Genomic DNA, 21955 nt, shown 5'->3' on the forward strand with positions numbered 1-21955 from the left:
TCAGCAGTCGTGGCGGTACTCCATCTGAACCCACTACTTTGCTGGCACAAAGTCTCCTCAGCTCTCTGCTCACCTGGGCTGCTGTAATTGTGGGTTGGGGGAAACTCTCTCCTATGCTGGTATCAGCAGAAGGATGGTTGGTTGTCTAGCAGGTAGTAGAACATGCTCATGATAAATGGTGCTATATAAAATACCGCCTTGTGAACTACTGTAGCTCTTCCGTTTGGGCTGCTTTTGGGCTATTCTTAAGGGGATTTCAGACTGTAATATCTAACACCCCCTCATCTCTCTGTGATCCAGAGTTGACTCACATCTTGGATTTGATTTATGAGAATGTAATCTATGTTACTGTTTAGGAATAAGATTATTTTTTTCCCTTGTATTAAGAATTTGTTAGTTTTCACATACCCCTTTGTGCCAGCCATTGTACAGCGCCCCGAAATAAATGTAGGTTAAGGGCCTTGTACAAAGGCCCAGCAAAGACGGATCCCCTTTAGTAGTAATGGGGATTCGAACCGACATCCTTCTGAATATCTGCGCAGATTCTTTGCCTCAGAGTCAATACTCCGCCCCTACTTTGTTGTCTTGAATGTTTTTGTAAGGGATCCCTTCATTTGGAATGCTAATATCCTAATGATGTACCGTTGTGCTCATTCAAATGCATTTCCCCGTCGTGTGCTTTCCAGAATGCTCAGTGTTAACGCCGGTGTCGGCTACCACGTGGGCAGTACTCGACTGTATTTTGCTTTGCTGGCTTTACACATCACAACGTTGCCATCTGCTGGCTTCTCACGGTAGTACTCCGTGTCAATCCCGTCTGCACTATTCGAGCCCTTAGCAGAGGAGGATGGACGCTGCGTCGCTGTTCATAACGTCACATAAAGCGCCGACCAAGTCAGCGGGATGATTGGTGTGCGCTGTGTCCTGGGTTGTGAAGGCACCAACATGTTACCGTGTCCGTGACTCCCGGTGACTGCAGCTTTGGCTGGAGGAGCGGCTTAATCGGTGTGCACGATGAGCACTTTATGGATGGGAAACGTGAGTTGTGTTATTGTTAAGTGCTCGGAGAGACATTTACAGCCACTCGTAGGTGTTGGATTGCTGTTACACGCAGGCGACTCTGTAAACCAAGATAGCCGCAGACTGAACGCAGCAAAGCGCACGAATCATATCCGAGTTACTTGTCTGTTTATTCCATTTAAAGACGTAGGAGAGCCCATCATTTTAAAGAATTATTGGTCAGCATGTTTCTGTTAGACATCAATGCGTTTTTATAACCACAAACCTTTAATAAATCGAAAAGGACTGGGTTACGCAAGAAGTCAGGGGGACGAGACCCCCGTGATTTTTTTTTGTGTGCAACTTTCTTTGTCTCTCGGCATTCCAGGAGGCAGTGCTGGACTCGCCCAAAATCCCTCCTGCCCTCAACTGTAAAGGCACCTGTCAATGATCTGTACAGGGGTATGGCATTAGACACCGCTCAAGAGATCACAGAGGAAATCCACCTTTTGACAAAAGCTGTCCGCTGCCTCAGTCCCAAACACGTCTGAAACAATGCTCAGCACACTGGAGTGACATAAGCAGTGGTGTCATGTTGATATATTAGTAGCAACACACAATTAAGCATAAGGTGCACGAGCTACAGCAGTTTACGAGGCCTTATTTTATGCAGCACCTTTTATCGTGAGCATATGCCAAAGGTCATTACAAAATAATTTATATGGCAGCGCAGGATGAAACAATTTACTTTGCATATATAATAGGCAAAGGCTATAGTAATTGCAAGAAATAAAGTAATTTTGGAATAAAGAGTTTGGAAATCATTTATTGCTTATATTTTGCCAGTAAAACATTGCATGACTCGATTGAATATTCTGTTCAGTACATTTACATTTATTTGCTTAGCAGATACTTTTACCCAGTGACTTACAAAAGAGGTCAGCATAATCAAGTAAACATCAGTCTCGGGGGCTGTTTAGGAACAAGTGTTACAGGACACTGTTACAAAATTAATCATCACAAGTGAAGAGCTCAAAACAAAATCCAAGTGAGTTACAATTCTGAGGTTTCAAAAACGTAACAGGTAACATCAGTTACACAGAAATTCACCAAACAAGTCTTCATACGCTTCTTGAACACATTAAGGAAGTCAAAAGTTTGGATGGAGGTGGGCAGATTGTTTCTTCACATAGGAGCTACTCATGAAAAGAGTCAGGATGGAGATTTGAAACCATGCAGAGTTGGCAGTGCCAGACGCCGTTCATTAGGAAACCTGAGTGGTCGAGTAGGAGCACAGGACCTCACAAGTGTCTCCAAATATATAGAGGCTGACCCACTGATTACTCTTTAGGTAAACATCAAGGATTTGAATTTAGTATGTGCTGCAACAGACGTTGCATCAATGTAGTGATCTGAAAAGAGTATTGATATGTGCCCGCCTCAGCTGGTTGAACTCCAGATGTGTAGCTACATTTTCAGCCATCTGCTACAGCTTGGTGACACATGCTGGTACTCCCACCAGACATCCAGACATGACAAGACCAAAGCCTGGACCAGGACTTGTGCAGTGTATTCTGTCAGATGGTGTCTGATCTTGTTAAATGGAGTGAATCTGCAAGACCAAGAGACGGTAGCAACCTGGTCAATGAAAGACAGGTGGTCATGATCACCACCCCAAGGTTGCATACAGACTGGGTGTTAGCAATAATGATCCAAGGTGCCAGGTTGTACTAGAGATGGTGCTCTTTCTTCCAGGTTGCAGTGTCAGTGATACTTTCTGAGATTCTACCTGATAAGCGTAGAGTGAATCTGCAAGATCGAGAAACCATAGCAACATGCTCCTTGAAGGACAGCTGGGCATTGATCTTTACCCCAAGGTTGTGTACAGACTTGGTGGGTTTTAGCGATAATGAGCTGAACAGAAGTGAAGAGCCGAATAGATGGACAATTTAGAATAAAAAGGTCTGTCTTTGCCAGGCTGAGCTAGAGATGGCGTTCCTTCATCCAGGTTGCAATATCAGTGAGACATGCAGAAATTTAAGCTGATACTCTGGGGTCCACTGGAGGGAGTGACAAGATTAGCTGCGTATCATCAGCATAGCATTGATAAGAAAAACTGTGGAACGGAATGATAGGGTGTAGTGAGGAGGTGTATAGAGAGAATAGAAGAGGGCTCAGCACCAATCCTTGGGGCCCTCGCGCAGTAAAGGGGACGCTTGTGTGGGTCTGAATTATTGGATCGTGGAAGCATCACATACAATACATGCAAAGGGAATGAACCTACAAGGCCGAATGAGCAATTGAAAAGAACAGTACTCTATTTCAGAGCAGTGAAAAGAATAGTTTCAGAAGATCCCAGCAGTCACTCAAATTTCTGTATAGACATAGATTTAGAAGGATTTGTTGTTAGCAATAAATAGAAGTGTTGCCGGATTTAATATCATGTTGTAATTGCAGGTTTCACAACTAGTTTCTTAGAGTTTAACCTAGAACCCAATCCTATTTTTAATTTGCTGCGTTAGGTACAACAAAACACAAAAAAGTGTGTGTACAGTATATACTTGCTAATTTATTGTGCCAAGCTAGAAATATCCTCCTGCTTAAATGACATTTTTCCTACAGTTTCATAATAATCATTTTTAGTTTACCTCAACTGGCAGCAACACTACAACCGCACCACCGTGCTAGCCAAATAGGATAATTAGATTTTGAAAATGGATGCCTGTTTTTCTTGATTAAATGCCACATGGTTAGGAAGGGGAAAAAAGGTTTGGTGTTATTTCCTTCATTCACTTTGTAAACATTATATGTAAACATGTTTATTCCAGTTGGGTGGCACAGAGTTGCTGAACCTATCCTGGCAGCTTCCGACACAAGTGCAAGCCACCAGACCCTTTCAAGGCCCACTCAGTCATGCAGTTCGTTTAGCATCACTAGTCAAATTAACCTCCCATGTCCTTGGGCACTGGCAAGAAAGACCATACAAAGACAACGACCTGGCCAATAATCACACCAAAGTCCCCGAGAGTATGATACAGCAGCACTAACCACTTTGTCACTGTGCTGTCAAATGTCCTTGATTCTTGGCATATACAACAGCATTCCTGACAACTTGCTGATACCAGTCATGTATCATATGGTCTGTGCAAGTAAAACAAAAATAACACATAAATATGCACATACACACACATACAAAACACTACTGGGACTTGAACCCACTACTCCAGAGGAGTAGGTAGGCAGCACTAATCACTATGTCACCGTTCCTCGCCATTTTAGAACAGATGACACATCTAATTGGCAGGCAGTACGGGGCAGTGGTAAAGGCTTTGGAATTCAAACCCAGAGATTGTGGGTTCAAATCCCACTACTTACACTTCATGTGCCAGTGCTCCAATTGGACAATCAAAAGAAATGTAACTCAAATGTTGTAAAGTCACCTTGGATAAAAAGATGTTAGTTTAATAATAATAACTGCCATTCTAAATTACCCAAATGTGGCGGAGCGGCGGGCGCTGAGCAGGCTCCTGTCAATCATGTAGAATCCACTGCATCCACTAAACAGTATCATCTCCGGACAGAAGAGCAGCTTCAGCGACAGACTGCTGTCACTGTCCTGCTCCACTGACCAACTGAGAAGATCGTTCCTTCCCCACATTATGCGACTCTTCAATTCCACCGGGGGGGGGGGGGGGGTTAGGGGGGTGTGTGTAAACGGTAACATTATACAGTGTTACTGACTGTTATACCTGCCTGGCACTCTCCCACCTTTTTTTTTTTTTTTTTAACTTGCACTGAATGTTTATCACTCTTTTAATACTGTTTTTATCAGCTGCTGGAGTATATGAATTTCCCCTTGGGGATTAAGTGTCTGTCTGTCCTGTATTTTCTAGTTACCACTAGATTGTTGTGACTGTGGCATGATACAGTGCTATGCATTGATTAGTTTTCCCCAGAAAATTATAAATTACTAGCATGAACCCAGCAAACTCTTGCCAGAACAATGTCTTCAGTAACACAATACCAGTGACAGAGTTTTGCTCAACAACATAAAAGATACATCCAAAGGAGGCAACTTAAAATGCAATGCAGCAAAGAATTTGGTATTGGCTGTGCCAGTTAGAATCTCATTTAATTGAGGGAATGAACTTACAAAAAATATTTAAAAAGCAAATGAAAAGCAGTGGCACCTTATAAGCAATGGGTCGGTCGATTCGACCTGTGTTTGGCATGTTACAGTGCGATCTTAAGGGTTTCCATTACGAAGGGTGAAGTTCTGTTTGGTGTAATCTGTTGCTGATGGGCTCTCAGGCAAGTTTGTTGTGAAACAAAAATAAGGAGAGCTTTATTTGTATTTTAATTACACATCACCCCCCAGTGAAAATCCAGTGCTCTCCTACTAAATTTGTCGTTGTGCTCACCTTACCTTGGGGTCGAGTTATTTAGGATTGTAATTGTCATTGCCATTAGTATAGGTAGCACAGAAGTCAGAAGAATGCAGTTTACAGCATACTTTTATTTTATTTTTTTATTAACTTAATACTAATGCATTTTGAAATTCTGAAAACTTTTCTGCAAAGTTTTATATAATAAGGTTTGCAAATAACATAGTATCTTGAACTGTGATTAAGTGTATGTAGCCACTCTCAGTGCTGAAATTACACCTTTTGGTGTTTAAGTATATAGAAGAGAATTTCAACGAATTCCTATGAAGAACCTTCTCATTTATGAGTGCAGTGTCTTAAAACAAATGCAGTTTGAAAAAATGAAACGCATCATAAACATAAAACATAATATTGCTGCATAGACAAAAGAAGTATCATGCAACATATGCAAAAAATATGAAAATATAAAATACTCTAGCCACATTACCTGTCAAAGACAGTTAGTAATAGAATACATTAGAAATACTTGATATATGTCTTGCCTTACTTGTACCTTCAGCACCTTTCCTCGAGATCTTTGTGGGTCTGAACCTCTCTTGCCTGGTGGTCCCTCTCTCGAATGCATTTTCATTAAGCCAGACTCATTTGTTGGCGCCTTGCTCGCCTCCTGTCCTCTTTTGTACTTTCCATCTGTGAGTCTCACACCTTTACTCTTCCTTGTGTGTCTCATATTTGCACATAGTCTTTCTATCATATCACCAAAGCCAAACTAAACAATCAGACTGCTTGTAGGTACCGGGCACAAACATACATACACACACACACACAGACAGACAGACCTTAGTGTTTTATTATATTGTAGATCTATGCAAAGTGGTTTTAAGTTCAAAGTCTGTCCATAGCTAATCCTATACATGCACATATTTCTATCCATTTTAAATATATACTATATATAGAGAGAGAGAAAGACAGGAGAAGAAGAGAGAGTTGACATGACTAAGGTTTTTAAAATTGTGAAAGGAACCAGTGGTGGATCCATCCGTTATTTTAAATGAAATTCTTCAACAAAAACATGGGGACACAGACGGAAACTTGTACAGGACAGATTTTGCTCTAATGTTACAATGATTCTTCTTCTCTCAGAAAGCTGTAGACATTCATAATAAATTATGAAGTATTTATTAATAAATTATGAAATAAGAGAGTGCTAATGTAAGGACTTTCATACTCATCTTGATGTTATTTTGGAAAAAAATGGATGAATAGGACTGACAAGTTGTATTGGGTTGAATGACTTGTTTTCTTCAAACTTGTTCTAATGTTCTAAATACAATCAGGAAGCCCATCTTGTCCGTCTATTTTCTGATCTTGTTTTTTCCATTACACAGCTGCATTGGGTCAGAGTCATTAAAGGCAGCATTGTGCACAATCAACTCGGAAGAAGACATCAGTTCATCCCAGGGCACACTTGTTGATCTCAGGCCAACTAAGATTCACCAGTTAACCTAACATGCAGAGAAACACACCTAAGGAATATGTGAAAATATCAAGAGACAGACAGTGCAACTGAGTTGAGAGTTACAAACTTGGTCCCGTGCACTTTGAGACAGAGGAAGTGCTAGCCACTGTTATATCTGGCCTTCATAACAAAACATTTAACAGATGTGGATATGGAGGTGAGGGATGTGGTATATTAACAAGTTCTACAGCTGTAACTGTGCCTTTTACCAGAATTTATTTGTAGTACTAGGGTGTTGTACCGTGTTAGCCATGATGAATGTAGAGAAAAGCCAAGCAAAATGACACCTTTTATTGGCTAACTAAAAAGATTACAATATGCCAGCTTTCGAGGCAACTCAGGCCCCTTCTTCAGGCAAGATGTAATTTATTTAAATGCTAAACTTGTAGCCCATTCCCGAGCGTCTCCAACGTTTGGACCCTACTATTATCATTTTACTCATTCTTTTTTCCAATTCACTAGCTTGAACCATATATGGATGAGAAGTTCATTGCCCAAGCCTTTGTCACTATGGGAGAGACTGTGACAGGAGTGAGAATAATCCGCAATAGAATTACTGGGTAAGGGAATTGTTGATAATTTCATAGAATTGTGATTTCTTTATGATTTGCCCTGGTCTGACTGCAGGCTGGGAAAGCTTAAACAGTTTTTCCAGTACTGACTACAGGAACTCATTTTTAAAACTTAATGACTAGAAAAGATCTGAATTTTGGCTTATTTATCCTGGGCAAGGATTTCTAGGCTATTCCTAAGCATTTTCAATATAATAACTAATTTCTAGGTTTTTAGATCAATAAAATTTAAAAGGCAGAGCGTTTCCCATGGTGTCAGCTTCCAATGTTTATGTTTGTTCCCAAAAATATTGAAGTAAACGGTCTATAAAAACATGAGAAGGGGTATAAGAATTTGGATTAGCAATCTAAATTAAATTCAGCACATAGGTACTAAGCCCATCTAAATACTGTATATACAGAAATAAAAAGCTAGTGGCATGTGTCATCTGACATAGAGACTCGACGCGTGGTCTTTGGAACAACAAATGAAATGAAAAGAAAATGATTTTTTCCACTTTTGAAAACAACCTGTCATCTGTTATAGGAAAAGATAAATTGCCTGCCCATTTTAATATTTTTGCATTTTAATTTGGTGAGCCATTGCAGAAATTTCAAAACTTCTTTAATTTACAGGAGCACTGCAGGCTATTGCTTTGTGGAGTTTGCAGATGAGGTCACAGCAGAAAGATGTCTTCTGAAAATCAATGGAAAACCTCTTCCAGGAGCCACCCCTGTAAGTGAGAAGCCACATGGGGGTGTTTATTTCACACATTCACAGACCTTCAATTACTCTTTAGTTTTATTTATTTAGGGTTTCTGCACACAGTGAGGTGTTTGGTGTATAGAGAAGAATGATAATTATAAACTACTTTTATATTAATGTATATATTTTGTTGATTTAATGCAGATTTATTAGGGTCAATGGCATCTATTTAACCCATTCTGTAGATTTATTGTTCATTTAATGGACTTGTTAATATACTGTACTTGAAATACTTTAAGATTTACTTATACAAGACCCATTTGGGAATTCCAGGACTGCTATCTAGAGGCCAATAAAACAGGAATTGTCAGTCCTTGAAGAACACAGACCATCTTGGCAGTTGTATTTGTATGCACATGAGCAAGTATAAGTCAGGTAAACATTAGCCAATAATGGCCAAATTTGTGACTAGTGCCACGATTTATAAAATTAATTCATATCTGAATTTATATTTCTAAAAGGTTCTGCATATTCCATGTTTGTCATTTTAGAAGGTGGTTTATTTATAGGAAAATATTGTTGACTCAAAATATTTTTTGCTTTATTTTAGCCAAAAAGATTCAAGTTAAACAGAGCTACTTATGGAAAGCAAGCTGATAATAGGTAAAAACAATGAAAGTTTGAGTTTTAAAAGGCTGGTTTGTAGAGATGTCACTCAATACATTTTCTTTTTGTTTATTTCAGTCCTGAGTATTCTGTGTTTGTTGGTGACTTGACATCAGATGTGGATGATGGAATGCTATATGAATTCTTTCTTAGTCGGTATCCATCTTGTAGAGGAGGAAAAGTTGTTCTGGATCACTTAGGTAACTCAAGGTAAGGAAACTATAAACTAAGAGGCATCAGCATTCTTGACTCGAGCTCATGTGTGTGCATGGAATGATATTTTTTTTAGCAATAATGTTGTCATGTTTATCAAAATCATACAGTAAATCTTTTACAAAAAAGCTAGTGTTTATACCATATCTTTTTCTTTTCTACTCCACTGGTATTCACTGCAATATACAGTATACTGTGGAGAAAAAGAGACACACATTTTCTGCATTAAAGGGAATAAAGGAAATTAGAAATTACATTTACTTAAAAATTCTTTTAACTAAAGCAGATAGACGACCAGAGCAATTATTTAAGGAGCTGGTGCAGTATGGCTGGTATTATTGAGTCATGTACGGTATTTGGTTTACTATCTGCTTCATAGGATTTCTTTACATTTCAGGGGTTGTGGTTTTGTGAAGTTTATGGATGAAAGTGAGCAGAAACGGGTCCTTGAGGAATGTCAAGGGATACTGGGACTTGGAGGAAAGCCTCTACGACTGAGTCTGGCAAAAGCGTATGTCTGTATTAATATGAATAAGAATATCAGTGTATTTCCTTTCATCCTTTTACAGGGAAATATCACATATATGGTGTAGATATTTTCAGCTGATGTATTGTAGGTAATTGCCTTTTATTTAATATGTTTCTTCACTACTAAAGTAATATGCTGTCTGTTTCTTGCCATTAGAAGCAAGATTTGTCCAACCTCAATGGGCTACCTCCAAACATGTAACTACAACTATAACCAGTACTATGAACAATACCAAAATTACTATGCACAGTGGGGCTATGACCAGAATACTGGCAGCTATAGTTACAGTTACCCTCAGTATGGCTACACACAGAGCACCATGCAGGTAAGCCATGCCTAAAGCTGTAATAATTATTTTTAATAATGCATAGCATACTAGAAATGCTCCTAAATTGTTTTTGTATATGTATATATTGGAAGTGTCATCATTGAGTGAGGTAGCTCAGCAGTCTTACTATGCTCAAACTGAACTTCATTTATGATTCTACTACAATGTATAAAGAAGACTGCTAAGTTCCCATTTAAATTGTGCTCTCTTTCTGGTGGTCTATACCTGCAATCATCACCCCTAGCCAGATACTCTATAAGAAATACATTGATATATAAACAAAATTATATAGTAATATAATGTCATAATTATTATTATTATTGGATTTTATTGAAATCAAATAACATTCCATAGAAATAAGTGAAGTTTTACAAAAATAAACAAATGAGAAAGAGAGCTAGGCCAGCAGAGTAAACTTTTAAGTTAGTAAAAATAATTAAATAAATAAATAGAGATAAATAGAGTTAAAAAAAGAAAAAAAGAGGGGAAAGAATCTGTTTCCTCAATTTAAATGTTTATTCTAAAATGTTATTGATTAGATCCTGCCAGGTTTTGAAAAAGTTTTGAGCAGATCTTGTAAGTAAGAATTTGATTTTTCTAATGTCAAGTGATATAGAACATTCTAATAATTATTAAATGTGTATAGCTTTAGGCCTTACACTTATGTAATAATGTCGCACTTTGTTTTTACTGTGTTCTCCTTTCAGGTTTACATAAAGTTCTATTTATATGTGTTTTTGGTGGGAATAGCTAGGTACCCCATAAGATACCATATTAATTTGTACACCACAAATGCTATCATTGCTGCATAAATTCTCCCACGTATTTAAGGGACAAAAATACACACAGAAAAAAAAAAAAAAAAAACTTATTCGACAATGTATTCCATTAAAACCTGTTGTAGTACTCTAATGCATTGAATTTTTCACTTAGATCAAAAATCTATTTTCTACCTAGCCATCCATCCATCCATCCACCCATCTCTTTCTTATTAAAGTCAGAAATAAATATGGTTAGATTAAAAACAATTAGCTGAGGAGCAGTGTTCATTGGTTTTTGGGATTTCATGTGTATCAATACATATGCAGTAAATGGTGCAATCTCATTAAAAAAAAAAAAAAAAAAAAAAAGAAAGCAACCAAATCCCCTCAACATTTTGTGCTACTGCTTCCCAATAGAATCATTTTAGATTCCTATACATGAACCATTAAATGTCATAAAATTGTAACAGAAATAAGGTTTGAACTCTTAAGACTTAAAATTTATAATGAAAAGACCCAACCTGATAGTGGAAACATAATCCCTCCTTCTTTCTCTGCATGATCCAAATACAGTATTGCTAATTGTAAAGAACACAAATTAAAGTCAAGAGTGCATATTTATGATAAACTATATGTTGAAAAAAAGTACTTTAAAAATAAATAATATCAAATGAAGCCCATCACCCCACTCCTTTGACAGAGTATATATAGTACAACATACAACAAAACACTTGAGAAGACATCTGTCTGTGCTGAAAGATGAATAGACATACCTGTATAAAACACATAGAACAATCGAAATAAATGAAATTCTACCATTTATTAAGTAAATGATAAGTACCGTATAAGCAAGGTGTGTATCCCGTTTTAGCATCTGAAGGAGCTTACGGTCTCACTCCCTCTAATCTTTTAAAATAACTGTGCATCTAAATGTACAATATATGCATCCTAAGTCACATTCAAACACACAAAGACATAGAATGGGTGCCATTTGTGCATCATTTGGCATGGTGTTGGGGTCATTTGGCAATCTCACTTCCACTAGGTCATGACCCCAAGGTTACAAATCAAGGCAAAAGACAGAGAATTCAGAAAATATGGTCAGTAAACCACCTGAAACAATGTAGAAAAAAATAGCTGACTCCCTGTAGGTTGTTGTTACATTTGTTTATGAATGTTGGTGGTAAATATAATACACAATATCTTTTGAGTTCAGTTTTTATTGTCCTTATGGTGTGACACTGGCATTTATTTTACTTTACTTCACATACTTATTGTCCTTTTAAAAATCTGGCATGTAAAAGAGAGAGATCTGTATTTAAACTTAATATAATATTTTTAAAATTACATTATCCAAATCGGGACTGCATTGTAATTCAAAGATCAGCTCACTTCATCCATAGACCAATCTTTTAAAATGAGATCCTTTATTTTTTTCCTGCTTACAGTCATTACAATATTTATCTGTAAATACAGTTGGCAGCAATACAACGCAATCTCTGGAGTTCCAAATTAATTTGCACATGCCCGTAAATAAAGTTACTGCGTGTGTTTTATTGTACACTTGCAATACTTAACTCAGATTTCCTGTACTGGGTTTTTTGCTGTCTTAAATAGTAGTATTCTGAGCAGGAGCAGAGGTTTGCTTTTATCACGTGGTTTTAGAGGTTTGAAACATCAACAATACCAAGCATCATTAACTAAAGAGTACCAAACAGACATATGCATGGTATGACTGGTACAAATGTCAGCACAAGAGGAGCGTCACATTTTTCATAGCTGGGTTTTTTTTTCTATTTGCTCATTAAGAAAGATTTTTGAATCAAATAGACAGACTCTGTACATACAAGTAGAGTTTGTGCCTGGTATTTTGTCTAATAAAATTTTGTGCACAGAAATTCTACAGCTTGCTAGTAGCAGAGCTGCTTGCAGGACTACACTAGTGGGTGTGTGTGTTTGTCTTTTCAGTCCTATGAAGAAGTAGAAGATGATGCCCTTGAAGGTTAGTACTATAATTATGAAGAATTTTAATGTTTGTGAGTTAAAACTAACTTTGTAACCATAGTAGGGTTACTTTTGTTAATAAACGAACATTATGCCTAGTAGTGATGCATTTAATTATCTTACAATGCATGCAAAATTATCTAAAATGTTTTGATGAAAACAGCCTTGAACAGTTGTCACTACTATGCTACATTTAAATGTACTAATTTTAAGTAGAGTTTAACAGCTTTGTTTTTAACAATAGCAACTTTTTATTTTTTATAGGAATCTAATGTATTTTATTATAACTTTGATCTGAGCTGGTTAAATTTTAATCCAACCATCAAAGGTAATTTCCCTGTTGTTAAACATTACAATTTTGTTTACCTACTCACGCACATATATTTAGGATGGCTATTTATCCATGAAATCTGCTCACCATATCTGCCTTATTTACCTTACATGCTATGAAGAATACTTTTTTGTCTTTTTTCTACTTGTAGATCCAGCCCCCCATACTGATGTTGAAGAAGCTAATAGGCAGTTTGTGGAGCAAAGTGAAGAACTTTATGACGCATTAGTGGACTGTCAGTGGCAGCCACTGGATTCTGCAAGTGCTGAAATCCCTGTGCACCTTTAAATAGCGATTCAAAACAAAAGCAGCTTCAAGAAAACTCTTATCCATCTTGTTTGTTTCTTCTGTGAAAGTGGCAAATGAACTGCAACCATTAGTTGTGAACCATACATAACTGTACTTTTTTAGGTGTGTTGGCATTAAATGCTGTCATCATGTCTGTCTGCCTGTCGGTCCTTTCGTCCATATAAAAAAACACTCCCCCAGTGGACTCATTTCGTTGAAATTTGGGACACTTCATCTTCAAAGAAATTTCAGTTTAATTATTATTCTGATATCTCCAAATGCAGGTTTTTGTAATTTCTTTGTTTAGATTTTAAAAACCCCAATTTAGAAAAGAATGGCAAAGTTACACATTCTCTACAACCTCATTTACTCAAGTTAACCTTGTGTATTGCATACTTTCCTCATTTGTATATTCAATTCCCACATCTGACGGCCAAATAAATCCCCAGTACAAATTATAAAAATGGTAGCGGAGTCATGCTCACTTCAACAAATATTTATTGGGTACATCTTTCAAAAATTTCATGTTTAAAAAGTATGAAGTATAATAAGCCACAGACCCTCCACAACCAACAACTAACAACAGGACATCATTCAGTGTAATTCTTACAAATACAAAAATGTCTACGAAAGCTAGCTCAGCCACCATAAGCTTATTTGTGCTCGGCTATTATAGTAAGCTATTGAAAACATGCTACAAAAATTTTTAATAAGCAAAAAATGTGCTCTTTTTGAATAAGTAAATTAACAAAAGTGAAAAATGCTCCCAGTTTTAGAATACATCCCTTAACTCACTTGAATGTTATGCCATACATACATTTTTTAACTTGATTAAATGTGCTTTTACAGTTAGTTAGGTGTATTGGTTTGCTACCCAATTCTGAAACAACTGTTAATTTAATGTAAATATTAAGCTGTTAATTAATTAACAATTACTACACAGACATGTGTTATGCCTTTGCTTGCTGATTAACTGGATTTTGTAATAACATTGAAGGAGAAAAAAAAATGTCAGCCTGTACATGGCTTTGTACCTCTTCTCACACTTTCTTTATAAAACTTTTCATTCATAAAAGGTGAATTAGCATAAAGCAAGATTATATGTTAGGAATTTCACTGCCATCCATCCGTCTGTCTTTCTACCAGTCTGTGTAAAATGTATTGAAGCACCAACTATTTCAAGTAAATCACGTTGTCCGTTAATGCTGTTCCCTGATAGGCTTTTTAATTCAGCTGCAGTGATCAGCCGAGAGTAGCTTAAGTCCAGTATGCTTGTGTAAGAGCTTAGCAGGTAATGAATTTACAGTAAATCAGTTATGTGAATGGAGATATTTACTGAAAATTGTGGTCAGTATTTAAAAGAAGATTTCAGTCAAAAGCAAGATGTGACAAAATTAAAAATCTAAATGGCTGAAGCAAGCTGAAGACACCCTGAAAAATACATTAAGAGTGAAAACCTTGATGTTACGCGAATGCTTGTGGCTTGCTATAGTAGCTACATTCAGTTATCTGGATAATCTTCAATAATAAACTAAAAAGTTTCCTGATAAAACTAGCAGGATGTTTTATTTGATTGTATTTATTTTACTTCATTTTTTTATTTGAACAAAAGAACATTGCATACAATCAAGTCGAACTTAAATAACAAATGACTTCATAGTGAGCACATGAACACAAAAAAGCTAAAACTACAAAAAACAAAAATTAAAAGAAAAAAGATCAGAAAGTTAAGAAATGGAAAGCAGCAAAACCAAACCTAACAACCCTAAAGGCTATTTTATAAATAATATCAAAAACAGTAATGAGGCTTAAAATCTAAATTCTACTTAATCTCCCTAAATGTAGGCATCATTTTTATTTACTTTTTTTTTTTTAAGAGCAAAAACTTTCTTTCATTACAACTACTTGATGAAAATTGTTTAATCATAACCATTGCTGTTTTTGTAAATAATATATGCATATTTAAGTTTATTTTATTTTAATACATGCCTGAATTTTAACAAGTCTGTATGTATGCCTAAAATCAATCTTATTTTAAATCAACAGTGGATTTCCTGTAGTGGAAATGTTGTCAGCGATGTCTGCATTAGTGATGTGTATCTTATGATACACTAAAATAAATTAACCAAAATATGTTTTAAATGCAATAGCATTTCTGGAAACTTTCAACAAATTAGACTAGATATCAGAGATTTATATAATATCTTAAGTCTCAGTATTTACTGGAGGAACATGGATTATTTTGGAGTGAATGTCAGGAATGGTTTTTAAAGCCAAAGTATACATTTTGCTTCATAGGGGTGAACTGCATAACCAGTCTCAACAAATATACATTGCATATATAAATCAATCTGTGATGCATTAACTATCATACAGTATATATTGTATGAGATGTATGTCAGTGGAACCCAAGGTGAGAATATTGTAACATTTTTGATAGTATTTTTTTTTTTTTTAAAGCAACATTATATAAAATAATATTTGAAAAGAATTTGTCTTTTTTGTACCTAACTTAACAATGTATATATTTACTTCAGTAGATTTCAAAATACTTAATTTAAAATACTTTATCTGTACACTTCAAACATAGTGCATCTCCCCGAGTTTTAATAAACCCATCAACATCAGACACACCATCCCATTCACAGATGTACACAGAAGGTTCTCTGTAGTATTAACAGCATTGTCACATGTACTGACTACAGTGAAATTCTTAACATGCACGTCCAAACAACATGTAAGTTGTTGCCAGTCTCCGGCACCATGGTAAACAAGAGTGTTTTTAAAGGTGTAAGTTCATTTTAATTCATAGCAGACACAAAGCTGCTTACTAGATGTACTCCTTAGTCATGTTTTTAATTATATTCTCAAGTAATAAAGTTAATCATACACAAATACTAATATTACTACATTGTGAATGTGTGAGTACACATGGTATAGTATGGCATGACAGCAAAGGTACACATTAAACAAGAAATACACAGACTAAAACATTAACAAAAGTTATCTTCCTTGAATCTCCATGTAATACTGTCTGTGCAATTCCTACCTTGATATGAACGAGTAGAAAGTTTATGTAATACAGATCATTTTCTGTAGATAAAAGAATTTGAGACAAACTGAGATAAAAGATTAATAAAGTATAACTGTTCTAATGGGGGTGACACCAGTGATTACAAACCCTGGCCTTACATGGAATCAGTGGTGAATGGGCAGTGCCTCTGTTTCAGGTTTGGTCCAGCATATAGTATGTTCTATCTCTTGCCTTATGCGTACCTTCAACATTGTTCCTCTATATTTGTGCGACTGTCATTATTTTGGAGGCACCTTTCTTGCCTCTGGTCCAGTCTTATACTTTCCATCAGTGCGCACCTCTACTCTTCCTTTGTGCATCTCACAGTCACATATGCTCTTTTGTTGCGTCACCACAGCCTCACCACACTGACCTTTCACACCAAAGTCAAACTGACCAATCAGGTTGGTAAAAGGGAATGGACACACAGACCTTAAGAGTTTTATTAGATAGTAGATTTCTTAATTTACTTATTTTTCTGATGTCAGTTGCAACATAAACTCTGAAATGAAAACTATCTCTTCCACTCATCAACATAAGAAGGTGGGCTCTAGCAAGTACTGTTTTGTGATTGGTGAACTGTTCACAGAGTGGACATATGCACTTTGGTTGACTTTGAGCTTGCAAATAAGCCACAAGATCCCTAAGTTGTGACTCTGAACATCAAATATAAATGCAAGAAACAGCTGCTGAGAATTACTTTGTGAAGCAGTCACTTTAATTGAAGAAACTCCAAATTCAGTATCTGCTGTAAATGTGGCACCTGATGGCCGAAGGTTCATGTCCAATACACTAACGATTCACCAATCAAAATACACTAGTTGCTAGAGCTCATCCCTTATCTTCAATGAGTGAAAGTGACAGTTTTAATTCAAGGGCTTATTTAATATTGTGTGTGGTGTCACTGAAATAAAAGAATTAAGAAATACATAAATAAATAAAACATACAACCATTATATTCTGATTTTTATTTATTGTCATATTTAACTGTTTTTTTATTTGCATATTTTTAAAATTTTACTGCCCATTCTGAAACAAACAGCATGACCTTATTTCAAGGAGTGAGTGCAGACATATATTGGTGAGTTACAAATGATGCATACAAGTCTTTAGACCTCGCTGGCATTAACCCTATACGTGACTCAGACTTCTACATTAAGTATTGTTAAGCCAGAGTCAGACTAAGGGTTACGTTTAATGATCCACTTTACTGTGTTAAGCACAAACTCTTGGGGCAGAAACCTGCTGCCCTCAACTGTATAAAAATAACATCCTCCAAAAAATCTTGAATATTTCTGTGTGTTTTGCCACCCTAAGGTAACTCATCAATATTCATAAGTGGAGCAGAGCCTTCAACCAAAACACAATGGCATGTAAACAAGAAGCTGTAAAGCCACTTTTAGAACAAACTGAAACTGAACCATTAGTTGAATCAAGTGGTAGAGACGACAATGTGAATTGGTCATTGGCAAAGATAGTGAAATTTGGCATATGGCAGTACATGACTGAACCACTGTGATATGCCTGGTGAATTTGGTTGCCTGAAGGTTCACCATGGTGCAAGTAGATGCATGGCAGAAAAGAAAATGAGTGGCATCATGCAGAAAGACAAGAAAGACGTAACCCCAAGCACTATTCACAATGCAGCAACTGTTGTTTATGTTGGGGGAAAAGTGGTAGCCTACAATAATACAAGGTCTGCGCCATTCATGCAGATCAGACAATGGCATTCTATCCTCTCATGTGCAAGAAACAGAATAAATAAGAAAAGTGTGCAGAGAAATCCGCTTCTACTGTCACGACAGCAATGTTGGGCTGTGCGTTGGTGACTGTTTCAAAACATGTCACACAAAGGATGTGACTAAATCTTCATCGGTACAGCAGTTGGCACATGACAGACCCTTCCTACTGCATTTATGTTGATGTTTACTTACATGTTTCTGTTACATGCAATAACGTGTCCTTGAAAGAAATTCAACGTTTCTGACTCATTTTCTGGGGATAAACATAACACAAAGGAGGCTATTGCCAGTTATTTTAATCAGTGCACTAGCACAAAATAATGATAAAAACTCCAAAACTGTTAATTCAAAATGCATTTAGAATTTAAATGGTGTGCTTGAGTTGTCCCATCCCCAAAGTAAAGCCATGGAGGTAAAAAAAAAAAAAAAAAAAGCAAACGTTTATTAAATAATAATAAAGGGGATGAACATATGATGTAAAAACAATAAAAATAAGTAGAAGGAAAACAGTAACCATATTGCTTCTCAGGATCTGCCTAAACAGGCCTTAAGTATCTTTTTTCTCATGCGGGTGGCTGTCCACTTACCCAACTTAGTATCACACCTGGGACTCTCAAGTTCACCTCTGCCTCTTTTTCATCAAATCTTGGCTTCTCTTCCTCCTGCCCATGCAGCCTTTGCCCAGACTCACTTTCCACCCACTAGCACACTGTAACAATGACCAGAAAGAGCTTTTATGGGTCACCTCCAGTCCCATGAATGTCTTCTGGTACTCATTGTGCCTTACTCTGAAGACACCGCAAGGTGGGCAGTCCAAGGTTTGTTTTAAATCACCACATATGTGTTGTTATTGTGATGTGTCTTGCTACTGGGCTGTGATTGGCCGAGTCTTTGGGGAAAGCGTTTTGTGTGGGCTCAGGGCACCTTCCTAGAGACAGCTGAGTGACAGGATCAGGGGCAGAGTGGAGCTAATAGTAAAAGAGCAGAAAGAGATTCCCCTGGAGATAAGCAGTTCCTTTAACAGGTTGTCACAGTATCATAGACTTCTACCACCACTTGTAGACACACAACAACGTACTGCATTGTGGATTGAATGTTGCTAGGCAATGCAGAATGTTGCATTCGTGGTCTGTACTACTGTAGCACTTTCATAAGTCTTGCGAAATGCGTTTTACTCTTTGAGTTTCTGGCGGGACCACCAGCTGGACCACACAGAGGTTTCCTCTGGGCCATATATGACCCGAGGATCGCCACTTGAATAGGCAGGCTCTACATGGTCAGTAACTGGGTGCAGATTCAAAACCAGGTTAAAGGATCCACGAGGTCAAAGTGTTTCCTACTGTGCCACCCCTAATTAAAAACTTAATACGAAAACTAAAATGAAACATAAACATAATACATGATGCTGAAACATAAAGTATCTATCTATCTATCTAAAGAAGCATCATGCAATACAGTATACATTAAAATATACAGGGTTTATTATTTCAAAATCCTTTTTCTAACACATTAAATTGCCTGGGCAATTAGTGGGGTTCAACTCCCATTGTGCCCCCATTCCAGTTCACATTACTCTCCAAAACAATATGCCACTGTCCGCACACTTTACCCATCACTTTCCATTCACACTTCTGCATATCAACTGCCAATGACTCTCTCCTCATGCACCAGCTATAATGACTTACACCCACCATTCTGCCAAACTCCCAGCTACCCAGGACTGAGTAAATAAACAACTATGGAATCTGAAGAAATATTTTGTTAACACAGCCATACTTGGGTGTATCAGCGGTGGTCAGAAGAATGAATACAAGTCAGTAGGGAAGGACTTTATTGAATGGTACAAACTGAAAAACCTGCGCTGCAATATTAGTAAGACCTTAAAGGAGACAATCGTAAACTTCAGGAAGGTCAAGCCCACTCTGCCACCAGTTCTCACTGTTGGTGAGGATGTGTTGTGGAGGTAATGAGGACTTACAAGTACCTTGGGGTGTATCTGAACAACAGGCTTGACTGGAGTACCAACACAGATGCTGTATACAGAAGGTCAGAGTCACGTCTGTTTCCTGAGGAGGCTGAGGTCGCGAGGTGTAGACATGCCATTTCTACATGATTTCTACCAGTCTGTAGTGGCCAGGGTACTTTTCTGTATGGTAGTGCGCTGGGGAAATGGCATTAGTGCAGATGATGCCAACTGATTAAATGAGCTTATTAAAGAGACAGTTTCAATCTTGGGAATCAGACTGGACTCGCAGGAGGATGTGGTAGAATAGACAGTCACTCAGGAAGCTGCTTACTTTCCTGGACAATGACTCTCACCCCCTGTATGAGGTTTTGGCTACACACACAGGAGCACATTTACTAACATATTGAGACAAATGTGCTTCTCCAAGAAACGGTTAGTAAGTTGTTTCTACCTTTAGCCATTAGGGTCTATAATGAGCCACGCCTTGGCTAAAGAGGTGTTGTTCCATGTTTGCAGAATGGTAATGAGCTGATGTAGTAGACATCTTAACAGACAACAACAATATCTGTAATAAACTGTATAAATTGTAACTTAAACGTATGTGCAATTCTATTCACTTAGTACATTCCAAGACTTTGTAAATTTACATATAATTGTAATGATTATTATTATTATAGTTAAGTCTTGTTATGTGAATATTTGTAACTTGTCAGAAAACAACATTTATTATAATTCTTGTTATATGTATATCTGTGCCTCTTTTGTCTACTGCTGTAACTCTGCCATTTCCATTGGATTAATATATCATTTTTCTATTCATGTAAAAGAACTTAGAAATACATACATATTATAATTCACCCTGCTCTATTCCGATTCCATCCATCCATCCATTATCCAACCCACTATATCCTAACACAGGGTCACGGGGGTCTGCTGGAACCAATCCCAGCCAACACAGGGCACAAGGCAGGAACAAATCCCGGGCAGGGCGCCAGCCCACCACAGGACGGACGGACGGACACACACACACACACACACACACACACACCAAGCACACACTAGGGACAATTTAGGATCGCCAATGCACCTAACCTGCTTGTCTTTGGTCAATATTCTGCATTCAGTGCCACTCCTGTCCATAAAATAAGACAGGGGTAGGCAATGTCAGTCCTGGAGGGCTGCAGGTTTTTGTTCCAACCCTATTTCTTAATTAGAAGTCAATTATTGCTGATGAAGCACTTATTGCTCAAGTGACATTTTCATGCTTTCATTTTAGTGGTTTCGCTTGTTAAGGTTCCCCACCCTTAATTGCTTATTTCAGTCTTAAGCAGCTGCAGTCACTGTTTTGACAGCTCCTTATTAGCAATAAGATGCAAATGACAAAGAAGCCAGTAGTTCCCCATCATGCACTGTCTGGTTTAATAAAACTCTTAAGAGAAAACTGTGACAGACTGAAAATGATCTGTTTTAGGCTTCAGATCATTTGGGTGATTTCCTTGGAAAAGAAAAATCTACAATATAAGAACATTACATTGCAGATAACCATAAAATTAAATAAGGTCTGAGACTGGTAAGGATTGGTTTCTGTTTAAGCAATTGGGTTGTGATGAAAACCTGCAGCCCCCCAGGTCCAACATTGCCTACCCCTTGAATAAGACATCAGAGTGATTGGAAACCTTAGGATTCAATGGCTACTGGCACAATCTTAGTTCACATCATTTTTTACATTTGTTTATAGGCTATAATTATGAGGAGTTGAACAAAATCTTCCCATCTCCAGCTCTATTCAGAGAAAAAATGTTAATTGGAGTTTTTTTTTGTTTGTTTTGATCACTTCTGTTGACAATTAACTGTTTTATTTCATATTCAGCAGTTCTGTTTTACTGTTCGTTCA

At 37.2% G+C, this 21955-nt stretch overlaps 1 protein-coding gene across 5 annotated transcripts; it reads left to right on the forward strand.

The window, feature by feature from the left end:
- Positions 1-867: 867 nt before the first annotated feature.
- On the forward strand, positions 868-13626 carry LOC114665351 (tRNA selenocysteine 1-associated protein 1-like). 5 transcript variants are annotated; one of them, XM_051919001.1, is made up of 10 exons: positions 869-1053; positions 6789-7060; positions 7366-7463; positions 8091-8190; positions 8771-8823; positions 8905-9036; positions 9437-9550; positions 9725-9893; positions 12626-12659; positions 13144-13626. In XM_051919001.1, exons 2-10 carry the CDS (start codon positions 7055-7057, stop codon positions 13278-13280), a joined length of 843 nt encoding a protein of 280 aa, XP_051774961.1. In that variant the 5' UTR covers positions 869-1053; positions 6789-7054; the 3' UTR covers positions 13281-13626. The 5 variants fall into 5 exon arrangements, with proteins under 5 accessions (XP_028675707.1, XP_051774961.1, XP_028675705.1 ...); XM_028819872.2 differs by having other exon boundaries at positions 869-1038; positions 6773-7060; XM_028819870.2 differs by lacking the exon at positions 6789-7060 and having other exon boundaries at positions 869-1038.
- Positions 13627-21955: the final 8329 nt, after the last annotated feature.

This window comes from Erpetoichthys calabaricus, chromosome 14 (assembly GCF_900747795.2).
Source record: "Erpetoichthys calabaricus chromosome 14, fErpCal1.3, whole genome shotgun sequence".
In the NCBI taxonomy this organism is placed as follows: Eukaryota; Metazoa; Chordata; class Cladistia; order Polypteriformes; family Polypteridae; genus Erpetoichthys; species Erpetoichthys calabaricus.

What these genes read in the sequence shown, in the direction of transcription:
- LOC114665351 (XM_028819870.2), top strand. Translation starts at nt 1,015, where the DNA reads ATGAGCACTTTATGGATGGGAAAC. An exon ending in GGAAAGCAAGCTGATAATAG is followed by an intron (nt 8,824 to 8,904) that starts GTAAAAACAATG and finishes TGTTTATTTCAG; the next exon opens with TCCTGAGTATTCTGTGTTTG. An exon ending in GATCACTTAGGTAACTCAAG is followed by an intron (nt 9,037 to 9,436) that starts GTAAGGAAACTA and finishes TTTACATTTCAG; the next exon opens with GGGTTGTGGTTTTGTGAAGT.